This window comes from Pseudophryne corroboree, chromosome 3 (genome assembly GCF_028390025.1).
Source record: "Pseudophryne corroboree isolate aPseCor3 chromosome 3, aPseCor3.hap2, whole genome shotgun sequence".
Classification (NCBI taxonomy): Eukaryota; Metazoa; Chordata; class Amphibia; order Anura; family Myobatrachidae; genus Pseudophryne; species Pseudophryne corroboree.
In genome coordinates, this window is record NC_086446.1 from 802,859,254 (window position 1) to 802,883,424 (window position 24,171).

General features: G+C 48.3%; 1 protein-coding gene across 1 annotated transcript in view; it reads left to right on the forward strand.

Moving 5' to 3' along the window:
* The first annotated feature begins 219 nt into the window (after positions 1-219).
* The window catches only part of LOC135058295 (pancreatic triacylglycerol lipase-like), a 58,560-nt gene continuing 34,608 nt past the window's right edge, over positions 220-24,171 (forward strand). The window contains exons 1-4 of the mRNA XM_063963820.1: positions 220-402; positions 5,714-5,839; positions 6,471-6,605; positions 21,969-22,077. Of these exons, the coding sequence (XP_063819890.1) occupies positions 220-402; positions 5,714-5,839; positions 6,471-6,605; positions 21,969-22,077 (553 nt within the window). The remainder of the gene's footprint in view (positions 403-5,713; positions 5,840-6,470; positions 6,606-21,968; positions 22,078-24,171) is intronic.

Here is a 24,171-nt window from a genome sequence, read left to right on the forward strand (position 1 = left end):
TGTGACGGGTGGCCCCTGGGTAACATCACCTATCGTATTAGGAGTGCCGGACTGACGACAGGTATAAATATATATATATATATACAGTTTTATTTCTATTTATGTTGAGCCTTACATTACTGTATAATATATTTGAGACTGCACATAGGGCTACAGGAGTAATACAGCAGTACTGAGTATGACACAAGCAGGCTCCTGCTCTCACATGTACAGCAGATAATGATGGTGGGTGTGACGTGTTCCGCAGGCGCCGAGGTGTGTTACGGTAGACTCGGCTGCTTTTCTGATGACAAACCCTGGGCAGGAACTACAGAACGCCCCATCGCAAATTTACCATGGAGCCCAGAGGCAATAAACACCCGTTTCCTGCTTTACACCAGGAATAACCAGGACAGCTTCCAGGTGAGACTCCCCCAGATCCAGGTATTGGGGTGTTATCTGTTTTTTATTATAATTTATTGACAGTTTCTTATATAGCGCAGCAGATTCCGTTGCGCTTTACAGCTGGAAACAGTGATAACATAAAACAAAACAATTGGAAACAACAGTGATAACACAAGACTTGGGGGGGGGGGGGTTCATTCAGACCCGATCACACGCTAGTTTTTTTGCAGCGGTGCAATCGGGGTCTGAACCGCGCATGCATATGCACCGCAATGCACAGGTGCGTCCAGTGACGGCTTTTTCTAAGAAAGCGATTGCACCAGCGATTGCAAAAAGATTGACAGGAAGAGGCCGTTTATGGGTGTCAACTGACCATTTCTAGGGAGTGTCCGGAAAAATGCAGGCGTGCCCGGCCGTTTGTAGGGAGGATTCCTGACGTCAGGTCCTGGTCGGATCATCGCAGCGGCTGAGTAAGTCCTGAACTGCGCAGCTCTCTGCACAAGCGATCGCACCCCTGCACATCAACTACCTCCTCCCCCTGTAGGCGGCAACTACCTGATCGCAGCACTGAAAAAAAAACGCCTGCGTGCGATCAGGTCTGAATCACCCCCACGGTAATAACAGACATTTATAGAGTTAGGAGGGCCCTGCTCGCAAGCTTACACTCTATAGTTACCTTTCTCAGGGACAGATTTATATATTTACCCTACTTTGCCTCTTTAAAGATCATCTCTTATAAATGCAATTTCTTGCAGACAGGAGACGAAGATTACTCTGATCAGAAGCAAAGCAAAAAAAAAGAAAAGAAAAAAGTTACTTTTGCACCATGCTACAGTAAAAGCAATGCAAATAAATATATATATATATATAAATATGGTGTCACGGACGGCACTCCAGCATACAAATGAATCCACAAAAGCCACTGGTGTTAGTCAACGTTTCGGAGCTGTACTCCTTTATCAAGACTTAAAAAACAATGACAACGTTGACAGCGCCAAAAGATGCCGGGGGAGTAGCATACCCAGACCTGGAAAGATACCATATCGCTTGCATACTCACCCAAGTTAGGGATTGGTTCACGCAGGGCAATGTTAAACCGTGGGTTTCCCTGGAACAGGAAGCAATATTCCCCTACACACTATCAGACATGTTATGGTTGCCTTTCAAATCAATCCCAGCCAGAGTTGCTGAGTGCCCAGCAGTGCACGCAACCTTACTGGCATGGAAGGAGGTATCAAAGTCTCTCCCCCCTGGGGCTCTGCCCTCCCCCGAGCTATCCCTCAATGCTATAGCCCTGTTGATCCCAGATTTGCAGTTACACCACTGGCGAACCCTGGGTCTTAACACTTTGAAAGATGTTCTCAGAGATGGAGCCTTAGTCCCCTTCTCCTTACTTCAGGATCAATTTCAGGTACCTAAACAAGACTTTCATAAATATTTACAATTACGACATTGGCTTCAGAGTTGCTCTCCAAGTAGGGCCCCACATACTGATCCCCCTAAAATACTGATGTCACTCCTCAAACCTAGAGGCAATAGAGGAGGCATTTCTAGATGGTATCAACATATTGTATCCAAATCTCACCATGGGGTGTTCCCTGCACAGACCAAATGGGAAAGAGACCTCCCAGCAGTATTTACGGAGGATACCTGGAAATACATATTTAAGTCTTGTTTTAGAATCTCTAAATGTGTAAACCATAGTGAAATGTACTATAAACTGGTCCATAGAGTATATTTAACACCGGACCGTTTACATAAAATCTGGCCTGATGTCTCCGCTAGTTGCTGGAGAAACTGTGGGATGGTGGGCGATATTTTGCACATTTTTTGGTTATGCCCGGTGATCCGGACTTTGTGGACTGAAGTGTTTCTTTTCATTTCCCATATATTGGGAATAGCCCTTGTGCCCGATCCTCTCTTAGCACTCTTTCACTATTACGGGAAGGAGATGTCCAGCAGTGACAGATATATTTTGGGACATATCCTCATAGCTACTAAAGCCGCCATCGCTTCCAAATGGAAGTCTGCAGTTATTCCCAATATTTCATTGATAGAAAAAAGTGTCCATCAACATTATATGTTTGAAATAGCAGAGGACAACTGGGCTCCAAGTAGGTCCTCCATAAGTAAAAAATGGTTTAAATGGTCCCTTTATAAGGAAAATCTAGGCCAAAACAGAGCCCTAGCAGACACTCCAGACCTTGCTGTGCTTTGCTCCCCAATACACACTGGCATCGACTAACTAAGTGATGCAATCCCCCTACCACTCACTATACTAACATCCCATTGTTGTACCATGATATTCCTGATACGTACCTTCCCTTCCCCACATGTCTTTATTAGTTATGCTTTGTATGTTTACCCCCCCCCCCTCCTCTTGTTTTTTTTTTCTTTTTACCCTCCGATTTAATTGTATTTGTATATGTAAGCTGTTTGAAAACTCAATAAAAATTTAATATTAAAAAAAAAAAAAAAAACAATGACAAAACATACATTTAAATACCTTACTGTATACTCACCACGTGTATCGGGAACCGCCGCAGCCGCCTGCTCCGGAGTCCACATGACATCATCGGCAGCCGCCGGCGCCCAGGATCCGTCACAGGGGCACGGGGCGGGTGGAGTGAAACCATCACCATGGAAACCAAATAAACAAACTACGGAAGAAAAAGCCTGGATCATACACAAAGATATATGCTCTGATGAAAGACTACTAGTGCTATAATCAAAAAATCTGTCACACTGAGTCGTTGTACATAATAACATGTACCCAAACGTGCTATGAATATGCAGCATGCCAAGTGTAATGCACTAATATAAGGCACAAAAGCTGTCAATCACCTGAGGGAGGCAAATGATGCCCTAAGACAATATGCATGTAACGCTACACTAAAGCAATAACTGTCAATGCAAACTATAGGAAAAAACTGTGTGCCACTGGAAGCACACTGAAAGAATCTGTAACATGCAACAATATGTAACGATATGTTATATGCAGAAATCATCTGATTATGGCATGCACTGTATTTACATACTATCCTGTAAAATACAATATAATAGAAGGAACTACCAATTTTGCTGGAATCATAGAAAACAGGTGAGTGCAAGGGATTCATTGAGTCCTAATGGTTGGACAGTTTGTAAAATATGGATCCACCTTGCTTCTTTTTGCAGTAGGATGCGGCCTCTGTTGCCACCTCTGGGATTAAGAGGCACCCAATCAATAATGCGGTACCTAATTGAAGACAAGTTGTGATGTGCATCCCTAAAGTGGCGTGCCACTGGCTGATCACAATCCTTTCCTTCAAGGGCTGCACGTATGCTGGACCTGTGTTGGGTCATGCGTTCCTTCATTTTTCTGGTAGTTTTGCCCACATATAGCAAACTACATGGGCACTTGATGTAATATACCACGAATTTCGTGGTGCAGGTTACTGGATTCTGTATGTTAAATATCTTGCCAGACCTGGGATGGGAAAAGGTATTGCCTGTCTCTAAGAAGCTGCAAGTGGTGCATCCCAAACACCGGTAATTGCCACCCTTCCTGGTCATGAAATGGGTGGCTGTTTTAACCGTGTGTTGTGTTATGTCATTGTGAACCACTACATCCTTAATATTTCTTCCTCGAAAAAATGATGGTAAAATGGATGTGTCCTGGAGAGCTGGTAAACTGCGATCCTCAGAGATGATGGGCCAAATGCCCTTAGCGGTTTTCATTAACGTACTGCTTGAAGTAGTATATTGTTGAGTCCATATAATCCGGTCATCACGTGCCTTGGGATTAATTTTGTGTAATGCCTGTTCTCTGGATATGGCTAGAGCCTTGTGTTTAGCTGTTTTCAATGCTCTGGGGTGATAGCCCCGTACCAGAAACTTCATCAGCATAGCATCAATTTGTTTGATGGTGTCAGTGGGATCACTGCAGATGCGGATGATTCTCAAAAACTGTGAGAAAGGCAGGCCTTTAACCAAGGAGGGTGGATGATGACTGGCTGCATGTAGCACCGTATTGCGGTCTGTGGATTTGTAGCACATAGTGGTATGCAGGGAATGATCATCTTGTTGATTTACAGTAACATCTAGATAGTGGATGCTCTCAAAACTGCTGTCTGTAGTAAATTTGATGGGGCTATCTTGACCATTGATGTCCCGCATCATATCCTGGAATGATTCTGGCGTCCCATTCCAGAATAAACAGATATCGTCTATGTATCTAGTATACCCGGTGATATACTGACATCGAGTGTCATCCATAAAGAAAAAATCTTTTTCTACCGCAAACATGTAGATATTCGCAAAGCTTGGCGCTACGCAGGAACCCATGGCGCAGCCAGAGCGTTGGATGTAGAACTTGCCATCAAAGATGAAATAATTCCGCATAAGCGTTAATCGTAATAGTTGTATGAAAAATTCCACTTCAGGCCCTGTATATAATGGATGGTTACTGATGAAGCGTTTTACCATCTCTATGCCATGTTCTTGTGGGATCGAAGTATACAAGCTCACGACGTCGATGCCGATGGTACACATGAGCTGTTTTGCAGGTAGTGGTGAAAGTTGCTGTAACCATAGGATAAATGCAGTTGTATCCTTGAGAAAAGTTGCTTCTTTGGTGATTAAAGGCTGCAAAAAATGATCCAGATATTTGGAAATATTGTAGTACAGAGAGTCCCTGGCCGCAATGATGGGGCGACCAGGGGGCCTTTCAGCATTTTTATGCAATTTAGGTATCGTGTATAGTACCGGCACTTTGGGCCAATCAACTGTAAGTGCTTCTTTGGTTTTGGAATCGATGGCTTTTGTGGATTCATTTGTATGCTGGAGTGCCGTCCGTGACACCATATTTTTGCATCATCTTTTGGAAAGGCACCCAGACAGGTTGCTTTCAGCTACATTGGAGTGCCGGACATCTTCTGGGTTCTATATATATATATATATATATATATATATTTTTTTTTTTTTTTTTTTGCAGGCAAGGTAACTACTGGCTGCTTCTGCATGTAGCCCACACATGCTGGCCAGCTTTATTCTCACTGCAATGTAGCTCTGAGCTAGGACACGCCCCTCCTACACCTAACTCTCTGCACATGTTACATCTGCCCCCCTGCAGCGCAGCATGGTGTTACCCAGGTGCTCAGTTACTGGCTCTAAAGTTGCTAAAAATAGATTCTGCAAATACTGTATATACTGTAATAATGGGCATTATGGGGAAGTCACACAAACATGACGTGCTGAGGATACAAAGTGTTTCTATGTATGTTTCCTGCTGCTGCATTAGATGAACCTCTATGTATTTATTATCCTAACTCTCTTCCTCTCCTCCCAGGTGATCAGCGTTACTACCCCTTCTACCATCTCCTCATCCAATTTCCGTACCACCAGGAAAACCCGCTTCATTATCCATGGCTTTACTGCAAGTGGAGAGAACACCTGGCTGTCCAACATATGCAGGGTATGAGGGGGCGGACTGCGGGGGTCCCTGGGGTCTGAGCCTGCAGATATGACTGAGGATATTACATACAGTGCAATAACACTTTGGGCCTGATACAGAAGGGGGCGCTGCTGAGTCAGTAGTAGTGTCTGTTGCTAGTATCAGCCTTCCCCTGATGTATTAACGTGTCCCAGAATGCACCAGCCCTGTGCTGCCCACTTTCTGTATCTCTGCGCACTGTAACACCGCCGGTGATTCTCGCCACGCACCATCGGAGCACCATCACGTGCACCATCCACACTTGCAGCTCACCTACAGCAGGTGCTGTATCTCCATCCAATGATGGCCTCTGTGGAAGCAGCTGTGCGTCTGGGAACGCAGCCGCTATCGCTGCGACACTCACATGACACGCTCACTTCAGACCACCCCCAGCCACGCCCCTGTCACCGCCCGCCATTTTACTGCTCCAGTCCCCATGCCGCACGTCTCAGTCGCAGCAGCACCTTGCTGCGTACACAAACTTTCTTCGCATGCGCAGTTGCAATTAACCGCTCACCTATGTGTCCATCAGCATTGTGCGCGGGTTGCGAGCATCTCTGAATACGTTCCAGCTGTGTCACAGTATATGTCATTATTCTCTGTTTTTCTCCAGAAACTGTTCCAGATTGAAGACTCCAACTGCATCAGTGTGGACTGGAGCGGAGGATCCCGCACGGGGTACATACAGGCGTCCAATAACATCCGCGTGGTGGGCGCAGAAGTGGCGTATTTTGTAGACATCCTCTCGGTAATGACCGCCTGATATATATATAACGCTGGTATTTCTGTCTCCTGATCCCTGAGCATCACATTGCAGGTTGGACAGTCACACTATGGTGCATCGCTGGTTACTGGTTACTGAGCTGTCACTCCGCTGGTTACTGGTTACTGAGCTGTCACTCCGCTGACTACTGGTTACTGAGCTGGTCACTCCGCTGACTACTGGTTACTGAGCTGGTCACTCCGCTGACTACTGGTTACTGAGCTGGACACACCGCTGACTACTGGTTACTGAGCTGGTCACTCCGCTGGTTACTGAGCTGGTCAGTCTGCTGACTACTGGTTACTGAGCTGGTCACTCCGCTGACTACTGGTTACTGAGCTGGACACACCGCTGACTACTGGTTACTGAGCTGGACACTCCGCTGACTACTGGTTACTGAGCTGGTCACTCCGCTCACTACTGGTTACTGAGCTGGACACTCTGCTGACTACTGGTTACTGAGCTGGACACACCGCTGATAACTGGTTACTGAGCTGGTCACTCCGCTGACTACTGGTTACTGAGCTGGCCACACCGCTGATTACTGGTTACTGAGCTGGTCACTCCGCTGACTACTGGTTACTGAGCTGGTCACTCCGCTGACTACTGGTTACTGAGCAGGACACACCGCTGATAACTGGTTACTGAGCTGGTCACTCCGCTGACTACTGGTTACTGAGCTGGTCACTCCGCTGACTACTGGTTACTGAGCTTGTCACTCCGCTGACTACTGGTTACTGAGCTGGTCACTCCGCTGACTACTGGTTACTGAACTGGTCACTCTGCTGACTACTGGTTACTGAGCTGGTCACTCCGCTGACTACTGGTTACTGAGCTGGCCACACCGCTGATTACTGGTTACTGAGCTGGTCACTCCGCTGACTACTGGTTACTGAGCTGGTCACTCCGCTGACTACTGGTTACTGAGCAGGACACACCGCTGATAACTGGTTACTGAGCTGGTCACTCCGCTGACTACTGGTTACTGAGCTGGTCACTCCGCTGACTACTGGTTACTGAGCTTGTCACTCCGCTGACTACTGGTTACTGAGCTGGTCACTCCGCTGACTACTGGTTACTGAACTGGTCACTCTGCTGACTACTGGTTACTGAGCTGGTCACTCCGCTGGCTACTGGTTACTGAGCTGGTCACTCCGGTGACTACTGGTTACTGAGCTGTCACTCCGCTGACTACTGGTTACTGAGCTGGTCACTCCGCTGACTACTGGTTACTGAGCTGTCACTCTGCTGACTACTGGTTACTGAGCTGGTCACTCTGCTGGTTACTGGTTACTGAGCTGGTCACTCCGCTGATTACTGAGCTGTCACTCTGCTGACTACTGGTTACTGAGCCGGTCAGTCCGCTGATTACTGGTTACTGAGCGGGTCACTCTGCTGATTACTGGTTACTGAGCTGGTCACTCCGCTGACTACTGGAAACTGAGCTGGTCACTCCGCTGACTAGTGGTAACTGAGCTGGTCACTCCGCTGACTACTGGTTACTGAGCTGGTCACTCCGCTGACTACTGGTTACTGAGCTGTCACTCTGCTGACTACTGGTTACTGAGCTGGTCACTCTGCTGGTTACTGGTTACTGAGCTGGTCACTCCGCTGATTACTGAGCTGTCACTCTGCTGACTACTGGTTACTGAGCCGGTCAGTCCGCTGATTACTGGTTACTGAGCGGGTCACTCTGCTGATTACTGGTTACTGAGCTGGTCACTCCGCTGACTACTGGAAACTGAGCTGGTCACTCCGCTGACTACTGGTAACTGAGCTGGTCACTCCGCTGATTACTGGTTACTGAGCTGGTCACTCCGCTGACTACTGGTTACTGAGCTGGTCACTCCACTGACTACTGGTTACTGAGCTGGTCAGTCCGCAGATTACTGGTTACTGAGCTGGTCAGTCCGCTGATTACTGGTTACTGAGCTGGTCACTCCGCTGACTACTGGTTACTGAGCTGGTCACTCTGCTGACTACTGGTTACTGAGCTGGTCACTCCGCTGACTACTGGTTACTGAGCTGGTCACTCCGCTGACTACTGGTTACTGAGCTGGTCACTCCGCTGATTACTGGTTACTGAGCTGGTCACTCCGCTGATTACTGGTTACTGAGCTGGTCACTCCGCTGACTACTGGTTACTGAGCTGCCACTCCGCTGACTACTGGTTACTAAGATGGTCACTCCGCTGATTACTGGTTACTGAGCTGTCACTCCGCTGACTACTGGTTACCAGGCCCGGCGCTACCCGCTCAGCGAAGGGATGCAGTGCAGGGAGGCGCTGGGACAGAGAGGCGCTTTCCCTGCTCTGAATCCCTTCACTGCTGCGCCGTCCTGTCCCCCCTGCTGCTGCTGCTGCTGCTGTGTCTGTCACTGTATGACAGTCACTGGCAGCAGCGCCTGCAGAATCAAAAACCTCCTGCCTCCCCTCCCCGTGTGACAGCGGCTGAGTACGGGACAGAAGGGGGGGGCTAAACGGGCCGAAAGGGGGCGGGGCTAAACGGGACAGAAGGGGCGGAGCTACACTGACCAGGCTGCAGTACAGAGGGAGACTGGCTTAGGTAAGTGGTGTGTGTGTGTGTGTGTGTGTGTGTGTGTGTGTGTGTGTGTGTGTGTGTGTGTGTGTGTGTGTGTGTGTGTGTGTGCATATGGTGGGTGGGTGTGTATGTGTGTGTGAGGTATGTCTGCGTACGCGCACTTTATGGATGCTAGTACTGGGGGGGGGGCATTACGTATAATGACGCTACTACTGGGGGAGGCCATTACATGCAAGGACGCTACTACTACTGGGAGGGTGCATTACGTATAAGGACGCTACTACAGGGGGGGCATTACGCGTAACAACGCTATTACTGCTGGGGGGGGCATTACTTATAAGGACGCTACTAGTACTACGGGGGAATTGCATATAAGGAGGCTTCTACTGGGGGTGCATTATGTATAAGGACGCTACTACTACTGTGGGGCATTACGTATATGGACGATACTACTATTATGGGGAATTACGTATAAGGACGCTTTTACTACTGGGGGTGCACTACGTATAAGGACGCTACTACTGCTGGGGGGAGCATTACGTATAAGAACGCTACTACTACTTGGGGGCATTATATATAAGGACGCTACTATTACTCGGGGGGCATTACGTATAACAATGCTACCACTACTAGAGGGGCATTACGTATAAGGATGCTACTACTGGGGGGGCATTATGCATAAGGACGCTACTACTACTGTGGGGCATTACGTATATGGACGATACTACTATTATGGGGAATTACGTATAAGGACGCTTTTACTACTGGGGTGCACTACGTATAAGGACGCTACTACTGCTGGGGGGAGCATTACGTATAAGAACGCTACTACTACTTGGGGGCATTATATATAAGGACGCTACTATTACTCGGGGGGCATTACGTATAACAATGCTACCACTACTAGAGGGGCATTACGTATAAGGATGCTACTACTGGGGGTGCATTATGTATAAGGACGCTACTACTACTGTGGGGCATTACGTATATGGACGATACTACTATTATGGGGAATTACGTATAAGGACGCTTTTACTACTGGGGTGCACTACGTATAAGGACGCTACTACTGCTGGGGGGAGCATTACGTATAAGAACGCTACTACTACTTGGGGGCATTATATATAAGGACGCTACTATTACTCGGGGGGCATTACGTATAACAATGCTACCACTACTAGAGGGGCATTACGTATAAGGATGCTACTACTGGGGGGGCATTATGCATAAGGACGCTACTACTACAGGGGGGAATTACGTACAAGGACGCTTCTACTACTGGGGGTGCACTACGTATAAGAACGCTTCTACTACTGGGGGGGGCATTACGTATATAAGGACGCATCTACTACTGGGGGTGCACTATGTATAAGGACGCTTCTACTACTGGGGGGGGCATTACGTATATAAGGACGCGTCTACTACTGGGGGTGCACTACGTATAAGGATGCTACTACTACTCTGGGTGCATTATGTATAAGGATGCTACTACTACTGGGGGGGCATTACGTATAAGGATGCTACTACTACTGGGGGGGCACTACGTATAAGGATGCTACTACTACTGGGGGGCATTATGTATAAGGATGCTACTACTACTGTGAGTGCATTATGTATAAGGATGCTACTACTACTGGGGTGCATTACATATAAGGACGCTACTACTACGGGTGGGGCATTACGTATAAGATTAATAAGATTGTGTTACATTGTGGCGTAATTTTAAATGGGGGTACTATTGTGTGGCCATGCCCCTTAGTTGTGAGACCACACCCCTTTTCCCGGTGCACGCCAACGGAATATGGGAGGGCGCAATTTTATAGTTTGCAGGGGGCGCCGAACACCCTAGCACCGGCCCTGCTGGTTACTGAGCTGGTCACTCCGCTGACTACTGGTTACTGAGCTGGTCAGTCCGCTGATTACTGGTTACTGAGCGGGTCACTCTGCTGATTACTGGTTACTGAGCTGGTCACTCCGCTGACTACTGGTTACTGAGCTGGTCACTCCGCTGACTACTGGTAACTGAGCTGGTCACTCCACTGATTACTGGTTACTGAGCTGGTCACTCCGCTGACTACTGGTTACTGAGCTGGTCACTCCGCTGACTACTGGTTACTGAGCTGGTCACTCCGCTGACTACTGGTTACTGAGCTGGTCACTCCACTGATTACTGGTTACTGAGCTGGTCACTCTGCTGACTACTGGTTACTGAGCTGGTCACTCCGCTGATTACTGGTTACTGAGCTGGTCACTCCGCTGACTACTGGTTACTGAGCTGGTCACTCCGCTGATTACTGGTTACTGAGCTGGTCACTCCGCTGATTACTGGTTACTGAGCTGGTCACTCCGCTGACTACTGGTTACTGAGCTGGTCACTCCGCTGATTACTGGTTACTGAGCTGGTCATTCCGCTGATTACTGGTTACTGAGCTGGTCACTCCGCTGACTTCTGGTTATTGAGCTAGTCACCCCGCTGACTACTGGTTACTGAGCTGGTCACTCCGCTGATTACTGGTTACTGAGCTGGTCACTCTGCTGACTACTGGTTACTGAGCTGGTCACTCCGCTGATTACTGGTTACTGAGCTGGTCACTCTGCTGACTACTGGTTACTGAGCTGGTCAGTCCGCTGATTACTGGTTACCAAGCTGGTCACTCCGCTGATTACTGGTTACTGAGCTGGTCACTCCGCTGACTACTGGTTACTGAGCTGGTCACTCCGCTGATTACTGGTTACTGAGCTGGTCACTCCGCTGATTACTGGTTACTGAGCTGGTCACTCCGCTGACTACTGGTTACTGAGCTGTCACTCTGCTGACTACTGGTTACTGAGCTGGTCACTCCGCTGACTTCTGGTTACTGAGCTGGTCACTCCGCTGACTACTGGTTACTGAGCTGGTCACTCCGCTGACTACTGGTTACTGAGCTGTCACTCCGCTGACTACTGGTTACTGAGCTGGTCACTCCGCTGACTACTGGTTACTGAGCTGCCACTCCGCTGACTACTGGTTACTGAGCTGGTCACTCTGCTGGTTACTGGTTACTGAGATGGTCACTCCGCTATTACTGGTTACTGAGCTGTCACTCCGCTGACTACTGGTTACTGAGCTGGTCACTCTGCTGGTTACTGGTTACTGAGATGGTCACTCCGCTGATTACTGGTTACTGAGCTGTCACTCCGCTGACTACTGGTTACTGAGCTGGTCACTCCGCTGACTACTGGTTACTGAGCTGGTCAGTCCGCTGATTACTGGTTACTGAGCTGGTCACTCTGCAGATTACTGGTTACTGAGCTGGTCACTCCGCTGATTATTGGTTACTGAGCTGGTCACTCCGCTGATTACTGGTTACTGAGCTGGTCACTCCGCTCACTACTGGTTACTGAGCTGGTCACTCCGCTCACTACTGGTTACTGAGCTGGTCACTCCGCTGATTACTGGTTACTGAGCTGGTCACTCCGCTGATTACTGGTTACTGAGCTGGTCACTCCACTGACTTCTGGTTATTGAGCTAGTCATCCCGCTGACTACTGGTTACGGAGCTGGTCACTCTGCTGACTACTGGTTACTGAGCTGGTAACTCCGCTGGTTACATTGCTGGTTACTATAGTAACACTGCTCATTAGTGGTTATGTTGTCACTTACACTGTAATTGTTGGTTAAGCTCCTGGTTACTGGTAAAGGTGTTGGTTACGGGTTACACAGCTGGTTACTGTTTATGGTGCTGGTCACAATGCTGTTCACTGGTTATGGTACTGCTCACACTGCTGGTTATTAATTATGGTACTGGTCATTCTGCTGGTTACTGGTTATGGTACTGGTTAAGCTACTGGTTATTGGTTATGGTACTGGTTAAGCTACTGGTTATTGGTTATGGTGCTGGTCACACTGCTGGTTACTGGTTATGGTGCTGGTCACTCTGCTGATTACTGGTTATGGTGCTGGTTACACTGCTGGTTATAAGTTATGGTACTGGTCATACTGCTAGTTATTGGTTATAGTACTGGTCATACTGCTAGTTATTGGTTATGGTGCTGGTCATTCTGCTGTTTTCTGGTTATGGTACTGGTCACTCTGCTGGTAACTGGTTATGGTACTGGTCATTCTGCTGGTTACTGATTATGGTACTGGTCATACTGCTAGTTATTGGTTATGGTGCTGGTCATTCTGCTGTTTACTGGTTATGGTACTGGTCACTCTGCTGGTTACTGGTTATGGCGCTGGTCATTCTGCTGGTTATTAGTTATGGTACTGGTCATACTGCCGGTTATGATACTGGTCACACTGCTGGTTACTGGTTATTGTACTGGTCACACTGCTTGTTACTGGTTATGGTGCTGGTCACACTGCTGGTTACTGGTTATGGTACTGGTCACACTGCTGGTTACTGGTTATGGTACTGGTCACATTGCTGGTTATTGGTTATGGTACTGGTAACTCTGCTGGTTATTGGTTATCATGCTGGTCACACTGCTGGTTATTGGTTATGGTGCTGGTCACACTGCTGGTTACGGGTTATGATACTGGTCACTCTGCTGGTTATCAATTATAGTGCTGGTCACACTGCTGGTTATTGGTTATGGTGCTGGTCACACTGCTGATTATTGGTTATGGTGCTGGTCACACTGCTGGTTATTGGTTATGGTGCTGGTCACACTGCTGGTTATTGGTTATGGTACTGGTCACACTGCTGGTTATTGGTTATGGTGCTGGTCACACTGCTGGTTACTGGTTGTGGTGCTGGTCACACTGCTGGTTACTGGTTATGGCACTGGTCAGTCTGCTGGTTACTGGTTATGGTGCTGGTCACACTGCTGGTTACTGGTTATGGCACTGGTCAGTCTGCTGGTTACTGGTTATGGTGCTGGTCACACTGCTGGTTACTGATCAAACTGCTGGTTACTGGTTATGGTGCTGGTCACACTGCTGGTTACTGGTTATGGGGTTATGGTACTGGTCACACTGCTGGTTACTGGTTATGGTACTGGTCACACTGCTGGTTATTGTTACAGTGCTGGTCACACTGCTGGTTATTGGTTATGGTACTGGTCACTCTGCTGGTTACTGGCTTTGGTACTGGTCACACTGCTGGTTACTGGTTATGGTACTGGTCACACTGCTGGCTACTGGTTATGGTGCTGGTCATTCTGCTGGTTACTGGTTATGGTACTGGTCATACTGCTAGTTATTGGTTATGGTGCTTGTCATTCTGCTGGTTACTGGTTATGGTACTGGTCACTCTGCTGATTACTGGTTATGGTACTGGTCACATTGCTGGTTATTGGTTATGGTACTGGTCACTCTGCTGGTTATTGGTTATCGTGCTGGTCACACTGCTGGTTATTGGTTATGATGCTGGTCACACTGCTGGTTACGGGTTATGATACTGGTCACTCTGCTGGTTATTAATTATAGTGCTGGTCACACTGCTGGTTATTGGTTATGGTGCTGGTCACACTGCTGGTTATTGGTTATGGTACTGGTCACACTGCTGGTTATTGGTTATGGTGCTGGTCACACTGCTGATTACTGGTTATGGTGCTGGTCACACTGCTGGTTACTGGTTATGGCACTGGTCAGTCTGCTGTTTACTGGTTATGGTGCTGGTCACACTGCTGGTTTCTGATCATACTGCTGGTTACTGGTTATGGTGCTGGTCACACTGCTGGTTACTGGTTATGGTACTGGTCACACTGCTGGTTACTGGTTATGGTACTGGTCACACTGCTGGTTATTGTTACAGTGCTGGTCACACTGCTGGTTATTGGTTATGGTACTGGTCACTCTGCTGGTTACTGGCTTTGGTACTGGTCACACTGCTGGTTACTGGTTATGGTACTGGTCACACTGCTGGTTACTGGTTATGGTGCTGGTCATTCTGCTGGTTTCTGGTTATGGTACTGGTCATACTGCTAGTTATTGGTTATGGTGCTGGTCATTCTGCTGTTTACTGGTTATGGTACTGGTCACTCTGCTGGTTACTGGTTATGGCGCTGGTCATTCTGCTGGTTATTAGTTATGGTACTGGTCATACTGCCGGTTATGATACTGGTCACACTGCTGGTTACTGGTTATTGTACTGGTCACACTGCTTGTTACTGGTTATGGTGCTGGTCACACTGCTGGTTACTGGTTATGGTACTGGTCACACTGCTGGTTACTGGTTATGGTACTGGTCACATTGCTGGTTATTGGTTATGGTACTGGTAACTCTGCTGGTTATTGGTTATCATGCTGGTCACACTGCTGGTTATTGGTTATGGTGCTTGTCATTCTGCTGGTTACTGGTTATGGTACTGGTCACATTGCTGGTTACTGGTTATGGTACGTGTCATTCTGCAAGTTATTGGTTATGGTGCTGGTCATTCTGCTGGTTATTGGTTATGGTACTAGTCACACTGCTGGTTACTGGCTATGATACTGGTCACACTGCTGGTTATGGTACTGGTCACACTGCTGGTTACTGATTATGGTGCTGGTCATTCTATTGGTCACTGGTTATTGTACTGGTCATACTGCTAGTTATTGGTTATGGTGCTGGTCATTCTGATGGTTATTGGTTATGGTGCTGGTCACACTGCTGGTTACTGGTCATACTGCTGGTTACTGGTTATGGTGCTGGTCATAGTCATACTGCTGGTTACTGGTTATGGTGCAGGTCATACTGCTGGTTACTGGTTATGGTACTGGTCATACTGCTAGTTATTGGTTATGGTACTGGTCACACTGCTGGTTACTGGTTATGGTACTGGTCACACTGCTGGTTGCTGGTTATGGTGCTGGTCACACTAATGGTTACTGGTTATGGTACTGGTCACACTGCTGGTTACTGGTTATGGTACTGGTCACACTGCTGGTTACTGGTTATGGTACTGGTCACACTGCTGGTTACTGGTTATGGTACTGGTCATACTGCTAGTTATTGGTTATGGTGCTGGTCATTCTGCTGGTTACTGGTTTTGTTACTGGTCACACTGCTGGTTACTGGTTATGGTACTGGTCACACTGCTGGTTACTGGTCATACTGCTGGTTACTGGTTATGGTGCTGGTCACACTGATGGTTACTGGTTATGGTACTGGTCACACTGCTGGTTACTGGTTATGGTACTGGTCACACTGCTGGTTACTGGTCATACTGCTGGTTACTGGTTATGGTGCTGGTCACACTAATGGTTACTGGTTATGGTACTGGTCACACTGCTGGTTACTGGTTATGGTACTGGTCACACTGCTGGTTACTGGTTATGGTACTGGTCACACTGCTGGTTACTGGTTATGGTACTGGTCATACTGCTAGTTATTGGTTATGGTGCTGGTCATTCTGCTGGTTACTGGTTATGGTACTGGTCACACTGCTGGTTACTGGTTATGGTACTGGTCACACTGCTGGTTACTGGTCATACTGCTGGTTACTGGTTATGGTGCTAGTCACACTGATGGTTACTGGTTATGGTACTGGTCACACTGCTGGCTACTGGTTATGGTACTGGTCACACTGCTGGTTACTGGTCACACTGCTGGTTACTGGTTATGGTACTGGTCATACTGCTAGTTATTGGTTATGATGCTGGTCATTCTGCTGGTTACTGGTTATGGTACTGGTCACACTGCTGGTTACTGGTTATGGTACTGGTCACACTGCTGGTTACTGGTCATACTGCTGGTTACTGGTTATGGTACTGGTCATACTGCTAGTTATTGGTTATGATGCTGGTCATTCTGCTGGTTACTGGTTATGGTCACTTCTGGTTACTGGTTATGGTGCTGGTCATTCTGCTGGTTATTGGTTATGGTACTGGTCATTCTGCTGGTTACTGGTTATGGTGCCACCCACCAGAGAGACCCTGTTATCACTACGACACCGGACATGGCGCCTCCCCTGGGCTTGTGATGTCACTAATTGGAATGGCAATGTGTGGCATGGTCTGATGAGTCGTGGTTGCAGTTGTTTGGGGCTGATGGTAGGGTTCAGGTGTGGCGCAGACCCCATGGGGCCATGGACCCCAGTCGTCATCAAAGCACCATGCAGGCTGGTGGTGGCCGGGCTAGAGGGACCCTACATGGATTTTCATATCTAGCCCTATATAGTCACATGCTTTCCGTAGAAATGTGCGGAGAGGGAGAACCTGCCCACTGCGCTAATGTGTAAATGTGACAAATCATGTTGCTGACATTGATTTATCGTATGTGTTGCTGAAACGCGTGTGATTTTCTCTATTACGTTGCATGAGATGAGCCATGAAATGCACGTCTCTACCATGATGGCGAAATGCGTCTGATTACTGCATAAGATGACTCAGACATGGGCCCTCATTCCGAGTTGTTCGCTCGCTAGCTGCTTTTAGCAGCAGTGCAAACGCTAAGCTGCCGCCCTCTGGGAGTGTATCTTAGCTTAGCAGAAGTGTGAACGAAAGGATCGCAGCGCTGCTACAATAAAAGATTGTGCAGTTTCTGAGTAGCTCCAGACCTACTCCTAGCTAGCGATCACTTCAGACTGTTTAGTTTCTGTTTTGACGTCACTAACACGCCCTGCGTTCGGCCAGCCACGCCTGCGTTTCCCCAGGCACGCTTGCGTTTGTGTCTGACACGCCTGTGTTTTTACACACACTCCCAGAAAACGGTCAGTTACTACCCAGAAACGCCCACTTCCGGTCAATCACTCTGCGGCCAGCAGTGCGACTGAAATGCTTCGCTAGACCCTGTGTGAAACTACTTTGGCTGTTGTGAAAGTACGTTGCGCGTGCGCATTGCGGTGCTTACGCATGCGCAGAAGTGCCGCTTTTTTGACTAAACGCTGCGCTGCGACCGAAAACAGCTTGCGAACAACTAGGAATGGCCACCATTGTGCACACATAAAATCCCACGGTTGCCCCCTGTACACAGCAAAATACATCTTTCCCCCCCACCCCATCCCTTTATATTATTTATATAACAATGTTCCGAAATGTGAAACCTCCTTTTTGCGCTGTTTGGAGGACTAGTTGCCCTGATCGTTCTGCTCCACACGTAGCAAGTTCTCCCTGCGCTCATGGAATCACATTACACCCCATAAATTACGACGGGTGAAAACCGGAGGTAGCCGCAGGCTTTACTGTTCAATTGGACTCCTGATTTCACCCGATAGTCTTGCTGACGCCCATTAAAGTATCATGTTAATGTGCGGTAACATGGGTTATTGGGCGATAACGTACAGAATTTAGGAAAAATCCATGGGTTTGTGTGTTAACAGGGTCACGGCCCCCCGGCAACCCCTGAGCTATCGGGGATTTATTTTTTGACCTGCTGGAGCAGGTGAGAAAATTCTCTGAAAACTCCTGGCTTTGGGGTTATTTGGATAGCCCCCGGAGGGTCAATTAGCCAGTGGTAATCTACAGTGGCTGACTGAATCCCGGTCATAAAGCCTAATTCAGGTTGGATCGCAGTGTGCAGTGTGCAGCGTGCGAAAACTGAGACAAAGATGCGGGTGCATGCACAACGCCCATACTGCGCATGCGCCCGCATTTTCTGCAAGGGGGCTGCATAAAATGCGATGGCCTCTGCCTGTCCATCAGGCAGAGGCGGTCGCGGGGCAGCTGCAACGCTTTGTTTGTGGCCAAACGGGGGATGGTGCGACACAAACGGTGTGGGGAGGGGGGGGGGGCAGGGGGTGTCAGAGGTGTGATCTCTGCAGCTGCGTGACGTCACATGCAGCCAACGTGATCGGGAACATGGCGGCGAGCCTCCTGCGTGCGTAGCGCAGGAGGCTTCCTCTATTTCTGCTAACAAGCAGAAATTGTGATCCTTACTGAATGGGGCCCATAGTCTCCTCCTCCTCTGTGTATTATTATGGACTTCGGAGATGACCCTGTAGTTTATGGACCACCTCTGCTGGGAGACTGTTCTATGGGCCTGATTCACACCTGATCGCTGCTGTGCGTTTTCACGGGTCTGAACTGCGCATGTCTGTCTCAGCCCTGCGATAGCCTCTGTCTGATTGACAGGCAGAGGCGGTCGCTGGGCAGGAGGGGGCAGGCTGGCGGCGCAGTCCGGGCAACGCAGTCGTGCCCGGACCATTGGGGGGGGGGCGGGCCGTGGCAGCTGTGTGACGTCACACGCAGCCGCTGCGACCCTTACAGCGACGAGTAGGTCCTGCCAGCACGCAGGAGCTGCGCTGGCAGGGAGTTACTCCTAAAGTACAAAAGCATCGCCGCTGTGCGATGCTTCAGTACCTGTGCGGGGGTCGGGCCTGACAAGCGGGGCAGACTAGCGCTGTTCTGGGCGTCCCCCCCACATGTCTGTGTGACTGATCGTAGATGTGCTATATTTGGCACCTCTACGATCAGGTCTGAATTAGGCCCCATGTCTCTATGGGGGGAATTCAAATGTTTGAAAAGTCAGTTTGGTGTTTTTTCTTGTCTATTAGATAGGAAAAAACAGACACCCAACTGACTTTTCAAACAATTGAATTCCCCCCAATGAATCCTTTGTTATGTCACTGCCTCTAGTTTCTTACCATGGCCTCTTGTTCTTGTTATGCCCTACAATCAGAGGCGTCGGAATGGGGGGGCAAGGGGGCAGCTCGCTCCCCCAAACATAAGAGAGGCGCCGCTGCCGCATTCAGTCAGGGCATGCCGACCATACCATGCACCCACATAACACTGCATCCTCTGCTATACTGTCACAGTATGGCAGAGGACGCAGTGTTTCCATGGGTGCATGGTATGGTCCGCATGCCCTGACTGAATGCGGCAGCGGCGCCTCTCTTATGTTTGGGGGGAGCGAGCTGCGTGTGTGACCGTCGTCGGTGACGGTCACAATACGCTGCATCTATGCCCCCACCCTGTACCGGAGATTTGAGCCACCCAACTCATCAAGAGGCCCCAGCACCCTCTCTCCTCCAGCCGCGCCGCTCCACGCTCCGTGGGGGGTGAAGCAGAGGTCGGCCTCTGCATCTCATGTTCCAGGAGTGTCCTAGTTAGCTTCAGCCTCACAATACCGGCCAAGCAGACACGGCGCCGTGGTGCTGCGTGGGTGCTGGCACACTTAACCTTCACTGACCTCCTCTTCGACCTTTGCCTCTGTGGTACTCCCTCACTGACACCCCAAGCTTGAGTAGATATGCAGCGGTGAGTGACCAGAGGGCCCTGTGACCTCCTACCCCCATCCCCCTGTGTGTAACTAATGCCTTATGTGTATGTGTGCCACTCTCTACCCCCCACAACCTGGTGTGTGGCCCCGTGTGTGTGTGTGTGTGTGTGTGTGACGCCTTGTGCCCTCCTGCCCCACCCCCCCCTGTGTGGCCCCCTGTACCCTCCAACTTGTGTATGTAGCACCCTCTAACCCCCTCACCCTTGTGTCTGGCCCCCTAGGCCCGCTGACATTGTGTTTCACCCTGTGCACCCTTACCCGTGTGTATGACGGGTGCACTGTGTTTGTGACATCCTGGACCCCCATCCTCCATATGTTTAATGCATTTTGCACCCTGTGCACCTCTGCGTGTGTGGCACCCAGTGATTTTTACTATTTTTTGTTTCATTTTTATTGGCTCTGGTGTATACTTAATATAATGCTAATTATCATTATTTCATATATTTTTATCTATTCTTTTTCTGCCCTCTCCTTGATTTTATTTATTTTTTCTGTTGTTGGGGTTGTCTATCCCTTGTTGAAATTGGGTCGGAGTACCCTGTGTATGGGAGGCATTATGTGTAAAAAGGCCATTAATAATGTGTGGCATATGTGTAAGGGCCATTACTGTGTGGCAATATGTGTATAAGGGCATTACTAATGTGTGGCAATATATCTAAAAGGACATTGCTTATGTGTGGCATTATGTGTATAAGGTGCACTACTGTGTTATGTAACATGTAGAAAAGGCACTACTGTATGGTGTAATGTGAATATGGAGTAATACGGTGTGGTATAATGTGAATAAGAGGCACTACTGTGTGGAGTAACGTGCATATTGTAAAGGGGTACTACTATGTGACGTAACCTGAATATGGGACACTATCGTGTGATATAATGTAAATAAGGTTGCACTACTGTGTGACATAATTTCAATTGGGGGTACTATTGTGTACCCATGCCCCTTCCCAGCAAAAACACAACCCTTTTTCAGGGTGCTCACTGAAGGCACACGCTATTCCTATATAAAATATATGGGGTGGGGGCACCAATGCTCTTACTGGCACAGGGCACCAAAGTGAAGACTGCTATGGGTGAGGGGAGATGGTGCTGGGAAATGGGTGCAGGGTAAGAGGCGGAACTAGCGGCTGTGCTAGAGGGCACCAGACAAAATCTTGCCTAGGGCATTAAATTGGTTAGGGCCGGCTCTGCTGACTGAGGGAAGCATGTCCTGCTACTCAGACTGGTTGTATGGAGGGGTGGACCCCAGGGCAGCAATGGGGGAACAGAGTGCATGTCCTTCTTGCCCGCAGGGGGGCGGCTCAGGGAGAGCCTGGTCTTGCTGCTGGTGTCACTGCTTGAGATCAGGCTTTTTCTGTGGAGGAATGCCAGGGGAAGCTGAGGGACAGGTACCTGCCAGCAGACGCTGCACGTCCGGATAACCTGGGCAAGAACCTGCGGCTGGTGGTGTTTGGAGCGGAGGTCAGCTTACCTGCTGAACCCCTGTCATCCAGTCACCTAATAATACAGGAATGATGCACCCACACATATGATTAGCATGTCACCCACTGTCACAGTGTGCTGGGAAGCTAGGGGCGCCAAACCGAATTTATATCTTGCCTCCCCCAACCTAAAAATGTTCTGATGCCCCTGCTAAACAATATTCACCTTGTTATATTATAATACAATGTGTTTGTTTCCAGAAAAACTTTGGCTATTCTCCTGCCAATGTTCACCTGATCGGCCACAGCCTGGGGGCACACACTGCCGGGGAGGCTGGAAAGAGGATGAAGGGCATCGCTCGGATCACAGGTGACCAGTCAGGACTTATATTTTATTATATCCATGGGGAAAGGAGATGAGAGTGATGGAAAACACAATGAGATCTACACAGGAACAATGTAGAGACCATGAAGTGTGGGGATGAACTGGACGTAGCCAATGAGGAGAGGGGAATAACTGATGGTATCCAATGAGGAGTGGGGAATAACTGATAGTAGCCAATGAAGAGTGGGGAATAACTGATAGTATCCAATGAGGAGTGGGGAATAACTGATAGTAGCCAATGAAGAGTGGGGAATAACTGATAGTAGCCAATGAAGAGTGGGGAATAACTGATAGTAGCCAATGAGGAGTGGGGAATAACTGATAGTAGCCAATGAGGAGTGGGGAATAACTGATAGTAGCCAATGAGGAGTGGGGAATAACTGATAGTAGCCAATGAAGAGTGGGGAATAACTGATAGTAGCCAATGAGGAGTGGGGAATAACTGATAGTAGCCAATGAGGAGTGTGGAATAACTGATAATAGCCAATGAGGAGTGGAGAATAACTGATAGTAGCCAATGAGGAGTGGGGGAAAACTGATAGTAGCCAATGAGGAGTGGGGAATAACTGATAGTAGCCAATGAGGAGTGGAGAATAACTGATTGTAGCCAATGAGGAGTGGAGAATAACTGATAGTAGCCAATGAGGAGTGGGGAATAACTGATAGTAGCCAATGAGGAGTGGGGAATAACTGACAGTAGCCAATGAGGAGTGGAGAATAACTGATAGTAGCCAATGAGGAGTGGGGAATAACTGATAGTAGCCAATGAGGTGTGGGGAATAACTTACAGTAGCCAATGAGGTGTGGGGAATAACTGATAGCAGCCAATGAGGAGTGGGGAATAACTGATAGTAGCCAATGAAGAGTGGGGAATAACTGATAGTAGCCAATGAGGAGTGGGGAATAACTGATAGTAGCCAATGAAGAGTGGGGAATAACTGATAGTAGCCAATGAGGAGTGGGGAATAACTGATAATAGCCAATGAGGAGTGGAGAATAACTGATAGTAGCCAATGAGGAGTGGGGGAAAACTGATAGTAGCCAATGAGGAGTGGGGAATAACTGATAGTAGCCAATGAGGAGTGGAGAATAACTGATTGTAGCCAATGAGGAGTGGAGAATAACTGATAGTAGCCAATGAGGAGTGGGGAATAACTGATAGTAGCCAATGAGGAGTGGGGAATAACTGACAGTAGCCAATGAGGAGTGGGGAATAACTGACAGTAGCCAATGATGTGTGGTGAATAACTGATAGTAGCCAATGAGGTGTGGTGAATATCTGATAGTAGCCAATGAGGTTTGGGAAATAAATTATAGTAGCCAATGAGGTGTGGGGAATAACTGATAGTAGCCAATGAGGAGTGGGGAAAAACTGATAGTAGCCAATGAGGAGTGGGGAATAACTGATAGTAGCCAATTAGGTGTGGGGAATAAATGATAGTAGCCAATGAGGTGTGGTGAATAACTGATAGTAGCCAATGAGGTTTGGGGAATAAATGATAGTAGCCAATGAGGTGTGGGGAATAACTGATAGTTGCCAATGAGGAGTGGGGAATAACTGATAGTTGCCAATGAGGTGTGGGGAATAACTGATAGTAGCCAATAAGGTGTGGGGAATAAATGATAGTAGCCAATGAAGTGTGGGGAATAACTGATAGTAGCCAATGAGGTGTGGTGAATAACTACTAGCCAATGAGGAGTGGGGAATAACTGATAGTAGCCAATGAGGAGTGGGAAATAACTGATAGTAGCCAATGAGGTGTGAGGAATAACCAAAAGTAGCCAATGAGGTGTGGGAATAAATGATAGTAGCCAATGAGGTGTGTTGAATAACTGATACTAGCCAATGAGGAGTGGGGAATAACTGATAGCAGCCAATGAGGAGTGGGGAATAACTGATAGTAGCCAATGAGGAGTGGAGAATAACTGATTGTAGCCAATGAGGAGTGGAGAATAACTGATAGTAGCCAATGAGGAGTGGGGAATAACTGATAGTAGCCAATAAGGAGTGGGGAATAACTGACAGTAGCCAATGAGGAGTGGGGAATAACTGACAGTAGCCAATGATGTGTGGTGAAT